The following is a 23841-nucleotide window of genomic DNA, read 5'->3' on the forward strand; positions in this document are numbered from 1 at the left end:
CATGTGAGCAACGGAGTCAAGGTCTAACATCCACAAAATTTAAAATATCATTTAACTTGCCACATGGCAAAACTAAGTGTAGTCCATGAAATCAAACGAACCAAATTGAATATTATTATTACTATTAGGTGACTTAATATTGTCACAATAATCTATTATTTTTTCAAAGGACTAAGTTTCCCTCCACCCATAGAGGACGGTTCACCCACCATCTTAGGGTTCACAACCCCTCCTAGGTTCTTAATATGTTCCAAATTACCCTCCTGATACAGTGATACCCATTCCTGCCCTCTCCTGCCCCACGGTGAATGTGATCCCATTCACCGTGGTTGATGAAGAAAACAACCAAGAAAAAGAAAAGGCCCTGAAGAGAAAACCATATAGGATAGAACTAGTTGGAGTGGTATGTGATCCTGATCTAGCCGTTGTTAGAGGCATCAGGTAGATCTTCTAAATTCAAAGTAGAAATTTTTAAAGAAACACAATCATATGATTATCGGAATTGTTTTGGAAGTTGTTGGTGGAAAAGGTATCCAACACCCACAGGATGACGCGGATTATGATAAATGCAAGTCGTGCCAGAACCTTTGACGCAGGTTCAAACGGACTAGGGTTTGCGGCCTATCTGACTACCAACCAGGGACCCAGGGTTCCCTCGTGCCTGAGTTATCTCCAAGGACCTTTGGGTTAGACTATAAAGATTACGGACTCAATGGGGTTCACCAAAAAGCTTGCAAAGACTGATTGAGAAAGGGACTAACCTTGCACAAAATGAAATTACTAAATTAACAAGAGAAATATACTGACCAGTTACAAGCACGCCAAGTCCACAAGAACTGAACTTCTCCAATGATTGGCTCGATGGCAAGTACACTCCTCCAACTACTAAGAAAGCTAAAATAAAACTGAAAGTAAGAATAATAAAGATAAGCAAGGGAGTTTGATGTTTTTTGTGTGTGTCTATTCGCAGCAGCTATCTCCCTTTTATAATGGGCCCCTTAGAGCAATGGCGGCAGACCCCTTTTGGCTTCAAACTCTACTCCCCCATTTCCACGTGGCAAGAGTCGTTGCATCCCTCCTGGGCCCCACCGTTGAGGTGGGTGTGGCCTGCTTCCCTTCCCCCTTAGGTGTAGGGGACTTCCTCCTTCGTGGGAGTGATTTTCCCAACCGTTTTGACCAAGCCTTCTTTTCCTTGGGTTGCTGACGTGGCTCTTCTCCAACGGTCCTCCTGATGATTCGAAATACTATGGAACCCACCTAAAACAGCCTCCAACAAAAGTATACAGGAGAGCTATTCTAATGGGAAGAGCTGTGAGGGTGAAATCACAGTTGAAGTCCCACAAAAGATTTGCTAATAGGTTCCCCCGCTACTGCCAATTACTTGATAGTGCCAGGCTATATTGTACTAACACTATGGGAAGCCCACCTAAGGTAAACTCTATCCATCTTTTCCCCCTCTTTTTTTTCAAAAAAAATGATTTTCTTCCCCCATCACTCTTTCTAATGAAGTATAACGCTTCACAATTTGTCACATGGCAGTACATTGGTCAGTGGTAGAGGATCAAACAATCATTTCATTGGTACAATTTCAACTTAAAATGAGTAGAGGAAGTAGCTAAATTTATAAAGATGTCATTTGTATTCTATATTCATCTCCATTTGATGGCATTTTAGTAATATCACTAAAAGTTTGAATCAGGGTTTGAGCAACTTTACTTGCTTTGCACTATAATTTGACCATTAAAATGTATGTGGGATCCTCTATCACAGGGACTAACCCATGTACTATCAAATGCAAAATAGTGAAACGTTATACTTCATTAGGCATAATGATGCCTAGAAGGACCCAAAAAATTATATTTTATTGTGAACAAGCCTTGACGCAACGGTTAAGTTGTGCTGTTGCAACCAATAGGTTGCAGGTTCAAAACTTGGAAACAACCTCCCCTGCGAAGCAAGGGGGTCAGGTTACATACATTGGGACCAACAAATTCTGAATTTTATTTTTAGGAACAATTACAATAAATGTATGCATCCAAATATACACTTACTGACATGATTTGTGTGGGTGAACTGAAGCTGATAGGATGGAAAGATGGAGAGAACAATTTGCTGGCTGACCCAAAAGAAATACAGTGTTTAAAGAGAGTAAAAATGCTGAATGAAGATGCAGAATCCATAAATGAACTTTACACTCACCTACCAGGCATGACAAGCAAGTCTAGCTTGGTCTGGGAAGACATCATCAAGCTGTCGCCTTCTTCAAGAGGTTGTTTTCAACAAGAACTAAGGATTGCAATTCAGAAAGCTGACAATCAGACATAATTAATCTCACCAGTGCCGGGATTGTAGTTCCAAATCCTCTGATCCATGGTCCAATCATGTACTATTAGAACAAAGACACTAAGGACTGTATGCTTAGTGAAACTATATACATCCATGGGGAATTTGGAAATTAAGAGCTAATGTCATTAAAAGAAGCATCCCCTGGCCACAATTTTTACCGCTGTCATAGATCAAAAAACCGCAACCAAAGATCAACAGCCGCATTTTATGAATCAACCGTGGTATTTGAAAAGTGGTCTTTGGCCACGGTTTATCAACCGTGGTATGAATCAACCGTGCATTGTACATTTAGCTGTGCAGTTTTCTTAAACCGCACTTATGTACTTAGAGAATACATCTGCGCTTATTATATATGGCAGTGATTTTAAAAGACCGACGCTAAAGGAGACTTCTTAGCTGCTTATATTCAGCAGTAGTTTTATAAAACCGTGTCTAAAGGTTATATTTTTAAAAAAAAATTTTAACTTCTGTAATTCCTAGCTGCTTATATATTCAGCAGTGGTTTTATAAAACCGTGTCTAAAGGTTATATTTTTTTAAAAAAAATTTAACTTCTGTAATTCCTCATTTACAGTACCTGTAATTACGTTCACATAGTCTCACACTCACCATTCACATTGACTTACATTCACCATTCACATTGACTAATGTAGTACTGAATTGAAGGTTCAAACTATAGCAAATAACAAGATCTTATATCAAAGAAAAATCCAGATTCAATGAGAAAATAGACAGAAACTAAAACAGATGCTCAAAGGAGCAAGAACTGAGGTTGAGTGTAAGGATTAGGAAGGATAATATCTGTGCTGAGAATCTGAATCTATTTGGATGATCAGCTCAGCAAATAGGGGTAAATCTATTAACAGTAGTTCTAGGGATATGAAAGTCAGAACATAGAATCTAATAACAGTCTTAAATAGTTATATATAAATTGATGATAGGTCTGTAATATGTAGGGAACAGAACCATAGATCAATATATAAATCACCAACATAAAATTCCAAGTCGATTTCAAGGAATAGGCCTCAAACAGTGTAAAACTCGATATAGGACAGAATAGGAAAAAATAGAGTATCTCAAGATCTACAAACTCATTACCTGTCTAATAAATAAACAAACAACTTAAACTGAACCACAGTTCAACCAACTGAACCAAAACACTGAAATAAAACTAAGTAAAACAAAACATAAAACAGCAACCCATTATGCCACAGTTTGGCTGTCTATTTGGATTTTGGCTTTCTTCCTACGTAAGACTTCACTTTTGCATCATTCACATGGACTCGCATAATCCATAATCCATTCACATTGTGACTCTGGCCGGCTACATTCAACACACTGAATTGAGATAACAATATGATGGGAAAATGATTCAAGTAAATGATGATTGCACACCCATTTAACTGTAAGCAAATGGAAAGAAAAGTATTGACTGTCCTGCAAATATTAGGTTAAATAATAGTATAATACATTCACATTGATCCATTCACATACTCCCCCCCCCCCCCCTGCATACGCCCATTCACATTCGCATTCACATTCAGTGACTATAATCCATCATACACACATTATTCACATCGACTCACATATCCTCCATTTAAATTCACATTCACATTACTCGGTATGCAAGTTTGAGGAGTAGGGACTAAGTAAATCTGAAATTAAATCCAGCAAAAGTAAATCTGAAAATAAATTTAATCCAAGCGTTGGGTTGGCCTCAAGCATGGATCGAATATTACCCCAAGTAGAAACAATCAAATCCCCAAATTAAGTTCAAATCCGATACGCTGGATTCAAAATAATCAAACAAACATCATATCTGAAATCAAATTTTGCAGGAATTAAGAGATTTTGAGTAGAGTTAGAACTGCAGACCAGCTCAGCACCACATTTGAGTTGAGTAGTCTCCCTAGGTGCCCCTTTGATGCCACAAAATCCTGTCCTAATCTGAGTAGAGTCAGATCAGCAGTTCGAAGAAATTGAATCAGGAACAGTTTTGAAGCAATATAACAAGATTCCAACAAGTCAAGGGTTTTTACCTGTACAAATATAGTTAGAACTAGAAGGCAACTTCTGCAATGGCCTCAATCATCCTGGCAGATAGGTAACAATTAGTTGAATATAAGTTTTAATAAAATAAACATACCAAAGTAATCTAATAAATTTCTAACTTACCCAATCACACCGAACTCTGGGAGCTTCCTTTAGCCGAGACTTGTGCTAATCACTCTTTCTGGTTTCATTTTTGCCTGCATCTCCATCATTGCTTTCATAGTTTCATGCAGAGTTGCAGTCTCTTGCTCCCTTGCCCTTTCTCATTCTACCGCCGCTCTTTCACATTTTGCTGCTGCTCTTTCTCGTTCTTCAAGCTCTTCTTCCACCTCCTTTCTCATTCTGCCATTTGTTCTGCCATCTGTTGAGACAACTCTTCCTTCAACCTATTTTGGGACTCTTTAAGCTGGAGTTGGGCCTCAATGTTGGCTTTTGTAAGGTTCAAATCTTTTGGACTTATAGTATGCCCAACACAGCATACTTGTCCGTGGCAATCGTTGCATAATACCTGCCTAAAGACAATGTCCTCGGTATTCCTATCTTCTCTTTGTTCTAGAGGCATCTCATTTCTTTTTTGGGCGAATGTGTCCTATAAATCAATGTAAAAACCAATTAAGTTAGCAAGCGTACAAGTGTTTACAACGCCTGTAATCAAGCTATAACACATATATACTTACCATAACTAGACCAGAAGTGCTATCTACAGGTTTTTCATTTTTCATCTTATTGGTGTAAAGAAACATATCCAACATGTTTGGCAGTCCCCTCTCAGGGTTCTCCTTCTGAACAAACATAGATGAGTGTTAGATCAAAACCAGAATTCAAAAGTACCGTGTATATCTAATGTTCGTACTTGTGCATAAAAAACGTGTCTTCTCTACTGCAACCCATGCAAAACTCTTCCTCCCAGAACAATGACTCATAGTCTGTAATTTTATGTTATCTTTATTTTTCTGACTAACGCCCTATCATATTGAAAAGCATCATTAAAATTTGCTGGGTCACAATAAAATTAAAATATCTATAAGAGATTGCTTTAAGTTCCTCAGAGATACCAGATAAGAAGAATTGGGACTTAGAGAGATTGACCCGGAGACCAGACATTGCATCAAATTGGTTCAAACAGGTGATAGCGGATCAGATAGATTGGGGGTCAACTTTGAAGAAAAGCATTAGGTCATTAGAAAAGGCCAAGTGAGTAAGCTTTAAGGCTTTACACTTGGGAATAGGGGATATGAGGTGCTGGTCAGTTAGAGATTGGATACTTCTGGAAAAGGCCTCAAGAGCAAGGGTGAAAAGGTAAGGAGAGAAGGGTCAGCCTTGGTGGATTCCATTAGACGAGGAAAAAATGCCGGCTGGACTTACATTGACAAGGACAGAGAAGTATGGTGAAGAAATACAATGGAAGACCCAGTGGATGAAGATAGGACGAAAAAGCATTTTGTTCATGACATTAACAATGAAATCCCATTGTAATGAGTCAAAAGCCTTATGGATATCCACTTTCAGAAGGGTAGTGGGAGGATGATTTTTTCTATCGAAACCCCTAACTGTCTCATGGCAAAGGAGGACAAAATTTCATTTGGTTTTATTCCCAAATGAGGAGTTCCACACTTTTAAGAGCACATTTCACATTTCGAAACTTTCTGGCAAAGGCAATGAGGGGGATGAATAAGCTTGAACTGGCTTATCTCAAGCTTCCTTAACAATGGAGAGAAAGTCCAAGTGAGAGGACCATATGTCAAAATATTTGAATGGTTTAGGGCCAAAGGACATATAAGGCTAGACAAGCAGGGAGATGAATCTACAATGAAAAATACCAGGGTTGTCAAATGAGGTATGGGAGGAGGGGAAGGTTGAAAGCCAGGCTTCATTAACCAGGACCCTATACAGATTGCAAGCAATATGGCAATCTAAGAGTCACCATATCTTCTATGCACCGTTTTGTCAAAATTTTGGTTATTTCGGTCATTTTGTTTCGGTATTTCGGCATTTCACACCTAAAAATGGCCAAGCAAAACTCATAGAAAAAATAAAAATATTTTGGCAAAATTTTAGTCTCTCGAAAATTTCGGTCTGGCCAAAATGGCCTTCCAAAACGTGATTAATTACTATGGTCTAGAGAGTCAAAAGTTTTGAAAAGGTTAGAGAAGAAAACAGCAAAACCAGAAGCTATTGCTTTGGGGGGAATGAGAGAACAATACCTTCATTACTTTGGATGGAAAGAATTCTATCAGAGCACTGCCTGTTACAAGTCAAGGCATGAAAATAGTGGGTATTGCGGTCACCCAAACAAACATAGTTATCTCGAGAATTTTGTTTCCAAAAAATTTCCTCAGCATATAAAATATTGTTTAAGTGAGCCTTCAGCGAGGAAATTGAAGCAAGGTTATCCAGAGAGGGATCAAAAGAGAGGGCACTTGGAGTTGGGAGAACAAAAGGTGACAGCAAGTTGCTATTTGTTTGTACCAATACGACATAAATTCAAAAGATTTCACTGAATCGTGTGATGAAGAGATTCAATTCATGACCCCTAAACGACAAATTCTTTAGCTAAATACTGGATTTGTTATCTCATGTCTGCTTTTTGTGAAAAAAGACCAATTGAAGTGGAGGATTTCTTCAAACAAGAAGGAGCTGAGCCAACTATTCAATTAAATGATATTGAGCATGTTTCCCGTCTCTTCTCGAGAAAGAAGTGGGATATTTCTTTGTGTTGTATCTGACAATCTAAAGTTGGATTGGTTCCATCTTTGGAGGGTAAAGTACTGTAGATGTGCCCTTATTGTTGACCTAATTTTTGGTCTAATCCAAGCCCTAATACTGTGGTTACAAGTCCTCTATACTGCTGGACAATAAAAACCAACAGTCCTACTTGTGGGTTGGGTATTTGTTCATTGTTTAGTGAGCATTCAAGCCCTACAATTCTGCCTGTGGGTTGGAATCTGAAACTACTTTTAAGGATGCCTTGATTCCACCAATTTGGTATCAGAGCTATGAGAGGGCAGTACACAAGGACCCTGAATCAGACCCATGACCCTTTTAACCATTTAACCAAATACTTGAGATGATGCAACAAATGTCTGCAGAACAGTGGCAATTTTTTAAAGCATGACTGTCACAGAACAACGGATATGTACTCCTATCCCTACACAAGGTAGTTTTGAATATCTAGGAGGAGGAGGGGGCAGCCAACTCACTCGACAGACAACAACACCCAAAGATTTATATGTAGAAGGCCACAGAAATTTCACACACCCCAACCTACCATTGAGGACTACATGAGATCATACTTTGAAGGTAGCAACAGGGTTCGTCATAGACACTTTGATGATTATTCCCAAGGGGTCCGATTAGAATTGAAAGAACACAGCGGAAACCTCGACCCACAAACTTTCTATGATTGGTTGAATGCTCTAGACAACTATTTTGAGTAGTATGAATTGACAGAACCAAAGACGAAGTATGCAAAGCTTATCAGGCCAGAAAGGCAGTGGTGGAAAAATCAAGAACGAAGATTACACATACGAGGTACAGAACCCAGTACCTAGGATGAGATGAAAGAAGAACTGAAAGGCAAGTACCTTCCACAAACTTTCCAGGCACAATTCCATGATCAATTGAATTCTGAGGCAAGGCATACTTCTGTCACTGAGGGACCATGGCCAAAATGAACTCCTGCTTCCATCATCTCTTCCAAATTGATGTTCCAATAACTTCTTGTCATTTCTCCCCACACTTCCTCCTTTTAAAAAAAAAAAACAAAAAGAGACGAGAACAACAGTTGACTCACTTGTTTCACGGACGGGGATTGAAGAGAATGCTACACATCTATGATATACAAGATTGATTTCATAAGTCTCAATGAGCTGAGAAATTATTAAAACCACCCATGAGAAGACTTGGTTTCCAAACCAAGGAGTACACAAGGGCACCTTACGGTGTTGCTTCGGATAGTCTCACAATCCGACAAACACATGTTGTGCTCCAACTACAGAAAAAGGGAAAGTTCACATAGTTGGCAAGGGTGAGGTTAAATGCTATCATTGCCACAACTAGCCACTTCGCCAAATTTTTCCCTCAACATCCAAAGAATGTTCTTGTGGCAGCCTTTGATGCCAACCTGGACACAGAATTTTATGATGGACTCCCTCTTGAGGAGGAGGTTGACGACCAACCGGCTAATGAAGATGATGATGAGGAAGCTCCTGGAACGCATGTCTTGTGCTTGGTCCCAATGACTGAAGTGACTAGACGGCACAAATGAAGAAGCTTAAGAACTCAGTACTATAATGGAGTTTGACATAGTGGAAGTCAAAGATGCAACTGAAGGAGACCTATGGACACTATATTTATTTTGAAGTTGGCACATGGAGTTTGTTATCCCACCTGAGTACTTCTAAGAGAGGACCCCTCACCTTCAAAGACTATATTCCCAACTTCAGAGAGCTGCCAAAATTTTGTTACGATCTTAAGCAAGACAGTCATCACACAAAGATGATCCATGACCAAAACTCGAGGTCGATTGTTTTGTTTTTTTAAGCCAGGGAGAGCTGATGTCGATCAAAGGAGATTGGAGAAGAAGAAAGAACCAGCACCAGCCAGCCCATCAAACCTTTGGGTCCAGCTATTGTGGACCAGATTGGGGCCCACTACTATGTGTTAGACAGTCTATGCATGGGGGATTTTTAGTGGCCTTGTTTAGTTTCTATTTTGATATAGATTTCTTTTAGGCAGTAGCAGTTACTACTTTTCGGATTGTTTCTATTTTGTTAAGTAGCTACAAGTTAGATTCTATTTTGTATTTAATTTCTAATATGAGGATTTTCATATTGTAAGGAGATCTCCTTTCCCATGCAAGGAGGTATCCATGTCGCTGTTTATCAATAAAAAGGGGGGCTGCCTACACAACCCACGATTTTGAGACTGAAGAAACTGGCTTGCTGCCTTTGCATGCTGTGAGAGACAGTGATGGTGAGAGACTGACCAAAGCCATAGGTGAGAGGCCTTGGTCATATCCCACCTTCCCATCCCTTCTATTTTATTTACTTCTTTCTTCTTTCAAATCTGTTCCTGTGCATCAAGTAAGAGTAATTTTAATGTTGAGCTTTCACAGACTTTTCAGCAGTCCTGTGGTTCTATTTGGAACATATTTATTCTGTTCGAAGTCTGTTGGGAGTTATATTGCTGTGTTATTTGGAGGTCTCTGTTGCATCAGGTGTACCCTGTGGTTCTCTGTTTGGAGGTTTTCTGGACTGCAACTTCAAGAACAGGTTTTCCACCATTAACCCTTGGATTGCTATGAAACTGTGGGACTTCCAAGAGGTGGACATATGCTGCCTTCGGCCTTATTTAGAACCTGATCTGATATGTGGTTAAGAGTTCTTCGTAGTTACTAAATCTGTTACAAGGTTTCTAATCATGTGTTGCTGTTGAACTGAAGAATCCAACCATCGGACTGTGGTGAATTTTTTAAGTTTACCCTCCATACTACTTGGCCTTTGATAGGAAATCTTACAGTATACTGGTGGTTACTAAATTTGAACCTAAGTTTTTAATTATATGGTGGTGGAGGGCCGGTTAGGAGAAGAGGGTAACCCGAGAGGGGTCTCAGAGTTACAGGGGAGGGGAAGAAATCACATAGGAAGAAGAGGGGTGGGGGGAGAAGTTCGTACACACACCTAGTCATGCAGGCTCTTCACAATCACAAACTCAATTCATTATCTAAAATCTTAGTTCTAATTGCACGGTTACAAAAAAAGAAACAACATGAAAAGGAAACCTACTTTAACTTGGAAAAATTAATGAGGAAAAAAATCCTAGTAGCTATCTCCTACTTAAGCTATCAAAATAAAATATTGCATGTTAATTCCAAAATAGAAGTAAATAAAAATCCTAAAATATCCTACTAGCCAAAAACCCAGATTGGACCCGGTGCATCTCCATCTGGATACCCAAATGGGTTTGGGTCGGTCCAAGGCATTGCAACTGCATCAATTCCCCCGGCCCTGGTGTTGAGAAAAACTTGTGGAGGAGTTTTGTAGAACGAAAGAATTAAAAGCTCACGAGCAGCTGCTATCGGCTCCATATTTGCAACTTGAAGAAAATCCAAAATATGAAGCTTTGGGGTTGCATCAATGGCTGGAAAATCGTGGGGAAGAACAAACTCATGATGTGGAATAGCTATCACAACACTGGCTTCTGTCGGTACCTGTTTCACGATCTTCTCATCTTCTGTTGCCACTATTTGTTGTTCTGGTTGAGGCTGCATCACTAATGTTGCCTTTCTTGGCCTAAGCAAACTTCATCAGCTAACCCATGAAGAATGAACGTCTAGCGCAATGTAAAAAGGTTGTAGGGTGCACAAGTTTCCATCACGATCAAGGATGCCTTTTCGTTCTTCTAACCATTCTCGACCCAATTTAATAATACACTGAGGAGAATCAAACACTTCACAATATGCACCATCACAATATTGAGACGTGAAGAATTCGACAAATACATAATCCTCGGAATGAATAATGATCTGGTCGGTCTTTGTGAGTATCTCGACCACAGATTATGAGACAAAATTGTCACTTTGCCTTTCATCAATAAACAGAGCAGCAAGTTTTCCGTTGGGCAAGCGCACTCTAAACTTGAACACAAAGGAATCCATGGCCAGGTTTCTAATTAAGAGGAATCTTAAAGGATTACTAAGTAGACAAGAAAAAAGGACATGTTGGGTAACAAAATGAGAGACTAGGGATTTACTTGGAAAAAAATAAAATCAAAGGAAATGAGGTGATAAGAAAAAATGACATAGGTATTATGGGAAACTAAAAAAGGCAAAATAGGAAACATAAAGAAACCATGAGAAGGTGGTATACTTGGAAGAAGAATAAAATGAGAGTTTAAAGAGGATAAAAGGTTGGAACTTAAGGGAGAGTGAGATGTCACATGGGAGAGATAAGTTGGGAAAACAAGGGGAAAAAATAAAGAAAGAAAGAGATAAAAGGGAAATCATGAGAAGGGCTACCGTATCTGCAACTCCCACGGAGAAAATGGTGGAATCCTAACAAAGAATTGGAGTCAGACTACAACTTCGATGGAAGGAATATGATTCACAGCGGGAACTTCAACCAGGTTTTTTTTATTTTTTTTATTGTGTTCTCTGCTCCTTGATTTCTCTCTGTACGCCTTCTATCTCTCTTTTTTTTTTTTTTTTTTTTTTTGGGGGGTGGGGGGAAGGGGTCGATCAATTCACGGGGGGAGATGGAAGAAGACAGTGGGGAGAGTTGTTGCTGGGAATCGACAGTTGTGTTTTTTTAGTCAAAGAGGAAGGGGTGATTTTCAGTGAAAATTGAAGGGGTTTCTGGTTTGGGGAGGGATTTGGGTCGATTCCGTGGGAATCTAAGGGAAGAGGGTTCTGTGGTAATTGCGGGATGGGGTTGGGGTTTGCAATGGGTTTCAGTGGGAGTTGCTACGGGAAGGACATGGGTTAGGGTTTTGATGGTAGAGCAGCAATGGAGAAAAGAATATAGGGAAGAAGTAGAATGAGATGAGAGAGATTGATAGGAAAGGGAATGAGAGGTTGATGGGGAAGGAAATGGATCCTTCGGTTCTGATACCAAATTGGTGGAGGGCAGGTTAGGAGAAGAAGAGGATAACCTGAGAGGGTCTCAAAGTTGCAGGGGAGGGGAAGAAATCACATAGGATGCAGATGGGGGGGGAGAGAAGTTCGCACACACCTAGTCACGCAGGCTATTCACAAACACAAACTCAATTCATTATCTCAAATTTGAGTTCTAATTGCACGGTTACATGTACTTAAATAAAAAAGAAACCCAACATGAAAATGAAACCTACTATAATTTGGAAACTTAATTTAATTAAGAAAATAAATCCTAGTAGCTATCGCCTACTTAAGCTATCAAAATACAATATTGCATGTTAATCCCAAAATAGAAGTAAATAAAAAATCCTAACATATCCTACTAGTGAAAGACCCAGATTGGACCCGGTTCATCTCCATCTGGATACCCAAATGGGTTTGGGTTGGTCCAAGGCAGTGCACCTGCATAATATGGTCTGTTGCTGAGATATGATTAAATATGGTGATGTTTCTAAATCTGGGAATTAGTTTCTAAGTTCAGTCTAGGGTAAATAATTTGAAATCCGATCGTTGGATTATTAAACCATCATGCTTTGAGGATCTGAACTATTGTTAGTCATCAACATCTGGCCTGATTTTAGAGTTATTCGGAGTTCTAGATTGGGGGTTATTAGTGGTGTTAGCAGTTAGCTTGCTAGTTTTGAGCCCCACAATTCTGCCTGTGGGTTGGAATCTGAAACTTCTTTAGGGATGTCTCGATTCCACCATGAGGGCTACATCAAAAAACCATGGAATATAGGGGAGAATCCCCGCCGCAACCATTTTGTTAAGGCCTCCTTTTCAGGGAAGAAATCAGTAGCTTCATAGCTAATTACTTGATATTGAAAGCAAGATTATGTGTTTATGAGTCTTAAAAACACCTTCTACCCTAGACCTGATGCAGATGGTGGAAATTTACTCCAAGAGTCGGACTAACACATAGAGCAGGAAATTCTCCTACCAAGATTCTCAAACCTTCTTTGACTCCCATATTCTGGGAAATCAATCAGGTCTTGGATGCCCTAGCTAAAACAGGGTGTAAAATTTTCATCAGATTTGGACTTCTTGGTTAATAATTTTCGTTCCCATATAATGTGAATTAACTTTGCATTGCTGTCTACAATTTTTGCCATTATCACTTAGTTTTCATACAAAACATAATGGAATCTATTTCTTCCTTTTTTTTTCTTTTTTTTTGGGGTGGGGAGATAACATAATTCACTGGTCACTCTACTTCTCTTCTTTGATAGAATCCTTAAAGGAAGCAAACTTGCATGTCATCTGCTTAACTTCTCGAATATTTAGAAAGTAATTCCTTAATTAGCAAACATCAATCATAATAAAACCTATAGTCAGTAGCATAGAAAGAATACGATGGATCTAATAAACCAAGCAAACTAAGTTGACACCCAGGTAACAATAATAAGTCAGGCATGAATAAACCATTTCTAAATGAGATATTATTTAAAGCTCAGATAGGGATACAAATATAAAATCAACAAAGTTATATTTGGTTAAAATTTAAAACTACTTGAGTGATACAAGTTACTCAGAGATCTAGCAGTGATAATGATAGAATTATCAAATCAACATGAACAGAGCACACTTACTTCTCAGCCAGCAAGGGAAAGTAAATGACATGCAAAAACAGCAATACTTTTAAGAGCAACTAGAATCAATGTGCCATAACATATTCCCTTTTACCGCTGGTACAAATCAACACCAACAATGAGACTATTGATGATGCATTTACTGCATGGTCCAAGTTAAAAAGCAAGAGCCACAAGAACCAATAATGGAGTATGATATAATGAGTTAATACCCTAAGGTGGCATTAGATATTTTCCTTTTCCACTGCTTCAAACTATTAGGAACAATGAAGACTGTTGATTAAGCAATCATTTTAATTGAATGTCAACGCCAAAAGACAACGTAAGGAGTTACTGGCCATAAAAAGGAAAATGCACTGTTAACTCTTTTGAAGATATGTTAAAACACCACCCAAATTTTCTCCTGTATGTTTGTATTATATTTTCCCTATTATGCATAACCACCTTTTCTAACTCTAAGCTATCACACTTCAATTTGGCTTCTGGTCAACTCATATCACTATATAGTATATACTGATTCTTCTAAGCCTACCATTTCCATACTATACGGTTTCCCATCACCCCCCAAATTATATATTTCAGAAACTTGACCCATCGTAAACCCCTTTTTTCCCAAAAAGGATGCCAGTCATGGTTCGATCACATGAAAATTACAGCAGATGTCACAATAGAAAAGCTAGTAGTTTAGGCAAAGCTCAAATAGTTCTGGGCAATCATGGGCAGTTGTGTGTGTATAGGATTGTCAATGGCTCTAAACAGCTAGAAAGATGCATAATAGCTACAGTGCAGTCTGTAACCGGAAGCAATCTCTGGACAGATCCAAATGAAAACATATGCAGTAACTTAATTAGTGGCGAAAGGGCTGCGAGAGTGAACCTTGTATCGTAAGTTCTCCTTGGCTTTTTACGCGTTTTTTAATGCGCCAAAAGGATACGCATTTCAGGGAGACTGCATCAAAGTTCAAACCTGTAAAAGGGTTTCCAAACAGAGACAGCTTTAAAAGACGAAAACAAATAAGCCAGTAAGAACAAAGATTGACCAAACCAAAAACGAACAGTAAGGGAGGGAGAATGTTACGTTGCCTTTAACCTCTTTTTCTGCCGTAGAAAGCAAACCATCGAAGGCGCAAATCCAAAAGCAAAACCCCCGCCCATACGGAACCTCAAAATAGAATGGCGCGCGGATAAAGTATACCATCTCCCCACCCCAACACTTTCCTTCATTGGGGGCTGAGAAGTAATTTCACTGATTAGCGTTCTTTCCCATTAGCACCCACCATGACGACAGAAAATCCACGTGGCGACAATCGTAAGCACCATGAGGACCCACCCGTTCATCCATTTTCCTAATTCCACACCGACGGTGGTGCTTCAAATTTAAAAATAACTCGTTAATCTCAACGTGTTTCAGATACCCCTTCCTTTCCATTCCATAACGTGTAGTCATTGACGGCTGCCATCGCTTTTTTAAGTTTTACGATCACAACCCTAATAAACCCGATCTCCGCAATCCTGATTTATATAGAAAGCATTTCTCAGAAACAGAAACATCACAAAGAAACAAGCAACAGATGCGATTAAAACAAAGCTTTTTTAAGTCACAATAATTGCTCTCTACATAAATCCTCGTCAGTGACTACAAACCCAAGAAATTAAAACCATTAAAATTCTCTAAAATAAAATAAAATAAAAATAAAAAAGAGACAAAACAAAACAAAACAAAATCAAGCTAAACCAGATTCAAAGAAATCAAGAAGACTACTACACTACTGTTGTACAAATTTTGATTCTTCTTTTAACTTTTGGGCATCTTACAACCTAACAAGTAACAAGCCCAACCTCACTTAAATTTACAGAACTACCTCTCATACGAATCCAAACCATCCCTTTACTTCTTCGCCTTCCTTGCAGGAGCTTTCCTCGCCGGCGATTTCACACTCTTCGGCTTCTTCACACTCTTCGCCGGTGCTTTTTTAGCTGCCGCAGCAATTGGCTTGGAAGCCGCCGGTTTCTTCGCACCTGGAGAAGACCTAGTAGAAGTTCTCGCAACCTTGGGCGCTGGCTTAGCCTTTGGCTTAGGCTTGGGCTTAGGCTTGGCAGCAGCCTTTGGCTTAGCCACAGGTTTCGGCTTCGCCGGAGCCTTAGGCTTGGCAGGGGCAGCAGCTTTCGGTTTAGCAGCAAGTTTAGTCTTCGCCTTAGGCTTAGCAGGAGCGGCCTTAGGCTTGGTTGCAGCCTTCGGCTTAGCCGCAGCTTTAGGCTTCGCAGCTACAGCTTTCTTGGGAGCGGAAGCAGGTGCTGGCTTAGGCGCAGCTGGTAGCTTGAACGAGTTTTTAACCTTCACGAGCTTTCCTGCTGCGACAAGCTTCTTTAGTTGCACAAGAAGAAGCTTCTTAAAATTTGGGGGAAGGTTCGCCTTCTGCTTGTCCTCGATGAACTTCGTAATTGCATACTGACTCGAACCGGTTCTCTCTTTCAGAGATACAATCGCCCCTTGGATCATCTAGGGTTTAAAAATACCACAAAAGGACGAACAAATCAGATCTACAGAGCAAAATTAACGATCGTCATGAACAGTGAAACAAAACGATGAAACGTTTTCAGTTACCTCAATGTATGGAGGATGTGCAGAAGCAGCCCGGGGTTTCTTCGTACCGGCAGGCTTCTTAGCTTTAGGCTCCTTAGGCTCTTTCTTAGCTGCAGCTTTTTTTGCCTTCGTAGCCTTTGCTTCCGGTTTCTCTTCGACCGGCTCTATGACGGAAAGATCAGAAACAAATTCGACTGCTACGGAAGCTTCTTCAGCAGGCGCCATGACTGAAGCTCGAAGAAGAGATTTGAAGATCAGAATCTAAGGCAAACGTTAGAGCTGCCACAGATTGAGAGAGAGAGAGAGAGAGAGAGAAAGAAGAAGAAGAAGCGTTACTAGAAGGCGATCAGCGGTTGCTGGTGCTCAGTATTTTCGTTGAGAGACAACGAGATATGAGGAAGGGGTTAAATACGCACCGGATGAGAGGCGCAAGCCGAAATGATGAGCGCTGATTGGTCGAAGACACACTCATTCGGATCTCTAACTTGTAAAATTTTAAATGTGGGCCATTGGATTAGCGGTTATCGACGGTCAACAAGGTTTATTTAAGCTTGGTTCGGATGGATTGTGAATGAAAATGGGGGTTTGGGGTAGGTTTGGGTGTGCTTTTCACCTCGATTCTTTTGGGAATAACTTGGTTAATACTTAACAGATTTTAGTGAGGTTTGGATGGTTTTGTAGCTCTGTAGATAAGCTTTCAAATGAGTACTTAAGCGCCTTGTAAGAGTAAGGCATGTGAGAGATATTTGATCTTAAAGTCACATTGGTCAGGACTAGGGTTTATAGTGAGTTCATTGTACTTTGATGGAATTTGAAGAGAATGCTTAGTACTAATGTATGGATTTTTAATCTTATGTGATTCTAATCTAGCAAAGGAACCTATAGGTTCAAGAATTACGAAAATCGAATGACAAATGTGTAAGAAACCTTTACTTAAAGACAACTGAAGTTGAACAAGCTTTGCCATTTTTAGTAATTACATATAACATGTTACATGTATGAAGCTCAAGGGAAATTGTTTTAAACTATCATTTCATGTTCAATTTGATATGGGTGCTTAATCTATGTAGCATTAGGATACAAATCCATGTAAATCATAGTTGAATGCTTATGACTTATGTGCATTGTTGAACCAATGAATGCTTGGTTGGTTGGTGTCTTGCAGGTAGAGTGCATGCTTCCAGGAGGTCATGGGCTCGACTCTTTTGTCTTCACCTTGTGCGATAAGTCTTTTTTCCTTCCTCTCTTCTCTCTTGTAGTTGTAATTTAAGTCTCATGGGCAGTTAAATAGGTAGACAAAAAACAAAACAAAAACAAAAAAAAAAAACTAGCAAGAAATCAACAAAGTGTATTAGCAACTTAGAGCATCCAATACTATGAATGCATTGTATTCAAGCAGAACCATAACACATACTTAGGCCTACAATTTCCCATTTAAGTTACACATAAATATATAAAAGCAACTAGTTATCTACTCTATTAACATTGACAATAAGTAAGGCAGTAAAACAGTTTTAAGGGAAAAGGTTTTCTAAGCCGCAGGTTCAAGGTATGCTAGTATCTTTGTGTCTATCTTTCTCCTCCTCATATGAAACAACTTCGTTGTTGTTTTATATACGATACCTCTTTGTCTCATTTCTATTGTGTGCTCCTCTATTCTGCTTTTCTGAAAATCTTCTCCCGTGGTTTAAATACTAACTATTATTAGACATAACAGATATCTGTGTTGAAATACCATATCATCTTGTTGATGTCAATCAAATATTACAATTGGAATCTAATGAATGACAAGGGCATGACATGTTTTTGTGTGGATTTCGTACTAAATGGTATGCTTCATCACATTCAAAATATGAAAACCGTGTTTTATTTTTCTTCACTCTATCATGGTCTATCTTGTGGAACACACGGTATTCCATTTAAACTCTGCACTTGCCGCTTCCCTCTTTTCCTGCTGATTGTTTCTCATACTTGTTACTAATCTAATAGTTGAATAACAATATTTATTGAGAACTGCATAACAACCTTGGCAAAGGTTTTACTTAAATGATTAAGAACGTTTATGCATATAATAGTTTAGTATTCAAGAGTCCAAATCATACAGACAAAATGTACACACTGGTATGGCAAATGATAATATGATATGCAAATCAATATTGCAATGCAAACTCATGTTGGAGCTTTCAACGCCATCAACAAACAAGTTGGGACTTGATTCACACTCCTAATGCTAAACCCACTAGGGAAAAGGTTCTTCGAGCTAATCGAGGAGGGTACACTAGCACCCTCTCTTTATCTCTCTCCTCCTCGTATGAGAGAGAGAGAGAGAGATAAAGACACATTGGTCTGGACTAGGGTTTACAGTGAGTTCATTGTAATTTGATGGAGTTTTAAGACAATGCTTAGAACTAGTGTATGATTTTTAATCTTATGTGATTCTAATATAGCAAAGGAGCCTATAAGCTCAAGAATCACGAAAATCTTATGAAGAATTTTTAAGAAACCTTTACTTAAAGACAACTGAAGTTGAACAAGCCTGGCCATATTTAGTAATTACATATAACATTTTCATGCATGAAGCTCAAGGAAAATTTGTTCTAATTTATCATTTCATGTTTCAATTTGATACAGGTGCCTAATCTATGTGGAAGTAGAATACAAATCCATGTAAATCATAGTTGAATACTTATGATTTTTGTGATTACTGTTGAACCAATGAATGCTTAGTTGCTTGGTGTCTTGTTGGTAGAGTGCAAACTTCCAAGAGGTCATGGGCTCAACTCTCCTGTCTTCACCTTATGCCATAAGCTCCCTTCCCCTCTTTTCTTTTGTAGTTGTTGTTGAAGTCCCATTGGGCAGTTAAAAAAGTAGACCCAAAAAAAAAAATTAATCAACAAAGTGTATTAGCAACTTCAAGCATCTAATACTATGAAAGCATTGTATTCATGTAATGTAAGAACCATATCACATAATTGAGCATATTTCACCTACAATTTCACATGGAAATGTATAGAAGCAACTAGTTAAGGGAAATAGTTTAAGGGAAAAGGTTCTCTGAGCCATCGGGTCAAGGTACGGTAGCATCTTTGTGTCTATCTTTCCCCTCATAAGAAATTACTTCGCTACCCTTCTATATATGATATCGTTTTGTCTCATTTCATTTGTGTGCTCCCCTGTACCATTTGCTCATAAAACCTTTTCCCGTAATTTAAACATTAACTATTATTAGTCATAATAGATATATGTGTTGAAATACCATATCATCTTATTGATGTCAATCATATATTATAATTTGAGTCTAATGAATGACAAGGGCATGGCATATTTCTATGTAGATCTCATACTAAATGGTATGCTTCGTCACATTCAAAATATGAAAACAATGTTTTATTTGTTCACTTTATCATGATTTATCTCGTGGAACACATGGTATTCCATTTAAACTATATATACACTTGACCCTTTCCCTCTCGTCCTACTGGTTGTTCCTCATACTTGTTACTATTCTAATAGTTGAACAACAACATTGAGTGAGAACTCCATAACAAACGTGGCAAATGTTTAGGAATGTTTTATGCATATAATAGTTCAGTATTCAAGAGTCCAAATGATACAGACAAAATTTACACACTAGGATGGCAAATGATAACATGATATGCAAATCAATATTGTAATGCAAGTTCATGTTGGTGGTTTCAATGCCATCAACAAACAAGTTGGGGCTTGATTCATACTCCTAGTGCTAAACCCACTAGGGAAAAGGTTCCCTGAGCTAACCGAGGAGGGTACACCAGCACCCTCTCTCTATCTCTCTCCTCCTCATATGAAATGATCTCTCTACCCTTTTATATATGAAACCGTTTTGTCGTTCCTCATTGGTCTGCTCCCTATGCCGCTTGCTCAAACTCTTTCCCTTTTATCAAACAATTCATCAACTAAAACTTTTGTATCCATAATCATACTCTCACAATATAGGAGTATTTTTTCCAGCATCGCATAATTTATTTCTCCCCCTTTGTCATTGATAAAAAGAAGGAATCAAGAGAAGATATACCATTGAAGAACAAAATATGCTCATTAACATGGTCTAGGGGTGTCAATGCCAGGCCCGCACCAGCTGATCCGATCGTACCCAAACGTTTAAAGACCAAACCGAACCGATCGGATTAATAAATGTGTCGGGCTTTAGCCCGACCCATTTATAAACGGTCGTTCCCGGTGCTGGAGGTGGCATCGACAGGTGCCCGACTGACCCGCCCAATTAAAACCCCGACTGAGCCTGACCCCTTTTGCCCCGTTTAAGCCCGACCCCCTAAGCCCAATATATATTACCTATTCTACCCCCCAAACCCAAGGCGCGGCTATGTCCAAAGACTCCAAACGGCCAAAAGGCCCAAACACTCCAACTCCCTAACGGCCTAACCCTCCTAAATGACTATGTTATACCCATACCCCGGATCATAATTAATTATTATTTCTTCCCCGTGACGTGTAGTTATCACTGCCACGTATGTTGGTGAGCTGTTCTCACTGGTGGTCAAACCCAGCTACAAAATTATTGACCACAGTACGGGTTTGCCTGTGAGGAAACTATCGGGGTCATGGGTGACAAACCATGACGGCTAAGAAGTAAGTTCTAGCCTTTAATTTCACTTATTTACCCTTTCCCTCGATGCCCTCGAAGTGCGAGCCAAGATTTGGATTTATGGATCCCACTTACCTCGAGAAACGTACGAGGGACTTGTGTTCCATTATTACATGGATCCCACCCTTTAATAGACCCCTTTGATAGACTTCTTTACTATTTAGAACTAATGGGTTGACCCATTTAACTTAGAGTACCCATTTAATTTGGGTGACCCATTTAACTTAAAGGACCCAAGGCCCATTTTCTATAAATAAGACTAAAGGGGGAGAAACATTCATTTCTCTTTACTTCTCCCATCTAACCTAAATCGTGGAGGAGAGAAAGGAGAAAGAAGAAAGAAGAAAGAAGGGAAGAAGAAAGAAGGAAGGAGAAAAGGAGGAAGAAGGGTGGAGAATCTTGGTTGGAGGCTTGAAGATCACTTCTTGGAGCCCTCAACGTGGAGCACCACTTCCTTGGGGTAGGTAGGCCATTAAAACCCACATCTCTTCTTCTATTTTGGGTTTTGGGGTTTGGAAAGTGGGAAAGGCTCGATCTAGGGATTGTCTTGGAACCCAAAGATCGATTGGAGCTCTTAGCTTTGGTTATTGTGGAGTTATTTCACTCCATGGCTTACTCTAAAGCTCTCAATCTCATTATATTTGAGAAAACCTAGGGTTTCTACCCTATTTGAGCTATAGATTAGGATTCTCTTTACTTCCCCTTCTTGAATCCTTGGGATATATGGACCTAATGAGGTCTTAGAACCCTAATGGACCTAGGAGGAAGCTTCCTTGAAGCCTCCTTACCTTTAAACCCCTTGAGAAAGGAACCCCTGGTGAGAAACCTTTCAATTTTCGGTTCTACAGGTATGTGATTTTACATGTGATTTCAAGACTTACGAGAAACCACCCTTGCAACCACCCCCTGAATAAGCCCCTGTTAAAGTCGGTTTTAGGTGCGATTTCATATTCTGAGACAAACCACCAGTAAAACCACCCTTGGCAGAGACCTTCCTAAGCCCCTGGTTAGCTAGGATTTACATGTGGTTGCAGGAATTGGGCATGAGACCACCCATAAAACCACCCTGCCTCTGAAACCTTATACTTAAATGATTTATGGGATACCGTTTGGAGATCCTTTCCTTTACTTATTTAACCTTATTCTCACTCTTTCTTTAGGTTTAAATTCCCATCTTGTGGCATATTACTTAATCGTGGCGACAACTTGTAACGTCAGGACATAACTTATATTGTGAGTGGGTTTGGTTGTTTGGGCTTATTACTAATATTTGCATTATGTATCATGCTATTAGTATAATTTATTAAGCATGCTTGTGCATTTTGCATATTTATAATGATAATGATATGATGATGTTGTGGTTGCTTTCTTTTTTCTTATTGGGTTACGGTGTCGGTGAATGCCGGTGTTGGAACCCCATACTATATATAATATTTTGATTGAATGCCATATTGAACTGTATGTGCCGTGTCGTGCTGGTAATCGGGCACTAAACCAGATGAAAAGTGGATGCGCCCGGATTACCTCTCGGGATGATAGAAATTGCATGTAGTATATCTGTAGTTAGGACCTGCACCCTTATGCTACGACCCTTACCAACAGGGGTTTAGGTGTTGGGTAATCAGTACACCGGATTCTGTGGAGGTGGGAGAGGCCAGTCATGGTAGTATTGGTTATCGGGGTCTATCCTTGGGTGATTTTGGTGGTTTTGACCGGCGTAGGTCCCCTGGTGACAATTGAGGTTCATTGTGACGATAAGTTAAGTGACCCACAGTGTTTCCCGAGTTGTCACAATAGCATATACCTTTGACTTAGTTGTGATGTTAGATGAAAAATTTATTTAACATATGCATGCATCATTGGACTATGTGAATTGTATGTTTGTGCATCCCCATCCCCTCACTAGCTCAGTGGAGCTAACCCCCTCGTGTACACACTTTTTTAAATTATGATGCAGGTACGGAGGAGCCGAAAGCTGTGTTTTAGGAACATGGCGACGGGTGTCTTTGTGACGATTGCGCCTACGGCGTGAGGATACTTGGGACTTGTATTTTAAGGCTTAAAGCCCATGTATAAACATTTACTGTTATACCTTTGTTGATAGTTATTAGATAGTAATGAAAAATGGATTAATTACAGTATTTATCATCTAGGCTTTGATCATCTTGTAACTATTTGATTTTATACGCTTCCGTAAAACTATTGATCTTTTGGAATGTAATATTCTCCTTTTGGCACTCTGATATTATATTATTTTAATATTGATTTTGACTGTGTGTTGGGACACTGTGTCAGTGATCCTGCCAGCTTAGTAGGATGACACGCATCGTCCTAGTCACCCCTTATAATGTATTTTATCCCTTGTCTGGGATGGGGGCGTGACAGACTGAGTAACCACTAACCCTAATTACCTTCCAAATTCTACCTTTTTTTTTCTTTTTTCTATTCAGTCTCGCAAAGTCAAGATAGTCTCTGAGTCTCACACAGTCACACGGCAAAGGGAGAGAAGAAGAAGAAGAAGAAAGAAGAGAAAGGTAATAAACTAATAATGAATCTATTATTTTATAAGATAGTTTTGTCATCTAGTTCTTTTACTTTTTGGCATTTGTTTTTATCTTTATCTCTTTGACTCTCTCCCTCGTGGTACTATACTTCTGTCTGCTTTGCTTTTCACAAGGTGCTACACTGCCTAGTGCCTACATCTGTGGCCTGTATAAGAGAGTATAAATCAGATTAGCTTGGGGTTATCTAATGCTTGAAAGGGTTTTTCCGTTTTTGAGGGGTGCTTTTGGTAAGCCAGTCCACAGCAATACAGCATTGCAGATTAATAAAATCTCGTAAGAAATACAAAACTTGCTTCCTGGGTAATTTTTCACTTGCGGACTCGTGGTTATAGCAAAGTAAAACCAGATATTATTACTATGATCTTTTCTTTAAAATTGAAAATTTCTGCCCATACCGTTTAGTACTCGT

General features: G+C 39.3%; 1 protein-coding gene and 2 long non-coding RNA genes across 6 annotated transcripts; 2 read left to right on the forward strand and 1 right to left on the reverse strand.

Annotated features, from left to right (window-relative positions):
* Positions 1 to 330: 330 nt before the first annotated feature.
* On the forward strand, positions 331 to 2459 carry LOC122644026. The gene is made up of 3 exons (XR_006330216.1): positions 331 to 441; positions 1287 to 1431; positions 2080 to 2459. It is a non-coding gene; the product is annotated as an uncharacterized LOC122644026 (long non-coding RNA).
* LOC122644025 (histone H1-like) lies at positions 832 to 16522 on the reverse strand. Of its 4 annotated transcripts, XM_043837621.1 has the most exons (4): positions 16245 to 16522; positions 15502 to 16139; positions 14037 to 14043; positions 3490 to 3498 (listed from the first exon to the last, which is right to left on the reverse strand). In XM_043837621.1, the coding sequence occupies exons 1-2, from the start codon at positions 16446 to 16448 to the stop codon at positions 15528 to 15530; spliced, it is 816 nt and encodes a 271-aa protein (XP_043693556.1). In that variant the 5' UTR covers positions 16449 to 16522; the 3' UTR covers positions 3490 to 3498; positions 14037 to 14043; positions 15502 to 15527. The 4 variants fall into 4 exon arrangements, with proteins under 4 accessions (XP_043693557.1, XP_043693556.1, XP_043693558.1 ...); XM_043837622.1 differs by lacking the exons at positions 3490 to 3498; positions 14037 to 14043 and adding an exon at positions 832 to 844; XM_043837623.1 differs by lacking the exons at positions 3490 to 3498; positions 14037 to 14043 and having other exon boundaries at positions 15364 to 15731; positions 15834 to 16139.
* Positions 9695 to 15321, forward strand: LOC122644029. The gene is made up of 3 exons (XR_006330217.1): positions 9695 to 9706; positions 9988 to 9990; positions 15228 to 15321. It is a non-coding gene; the product is annotated as an uncharacterized LOC122644029 (long non-coding RNA).
* Positions 16523 to 23841: the final 7319 nt, after the last annotated feature.

The sequence above is a fragment of the Telopea speciosissima genome, chromosome 10, assembly GCF_018873765.1.
Source record: "Telopea speciosissima isolate NSW1024214 ecotype Mountain lineage chromosome 10, Tspe_v1, whole genome shotgun sequence".
NCBI lineage: Eukaryota > Viridiplantae > Streptophyta > Magnoliopsida > Proteales > Proteaceae > Telopea > Telopea speciosissima.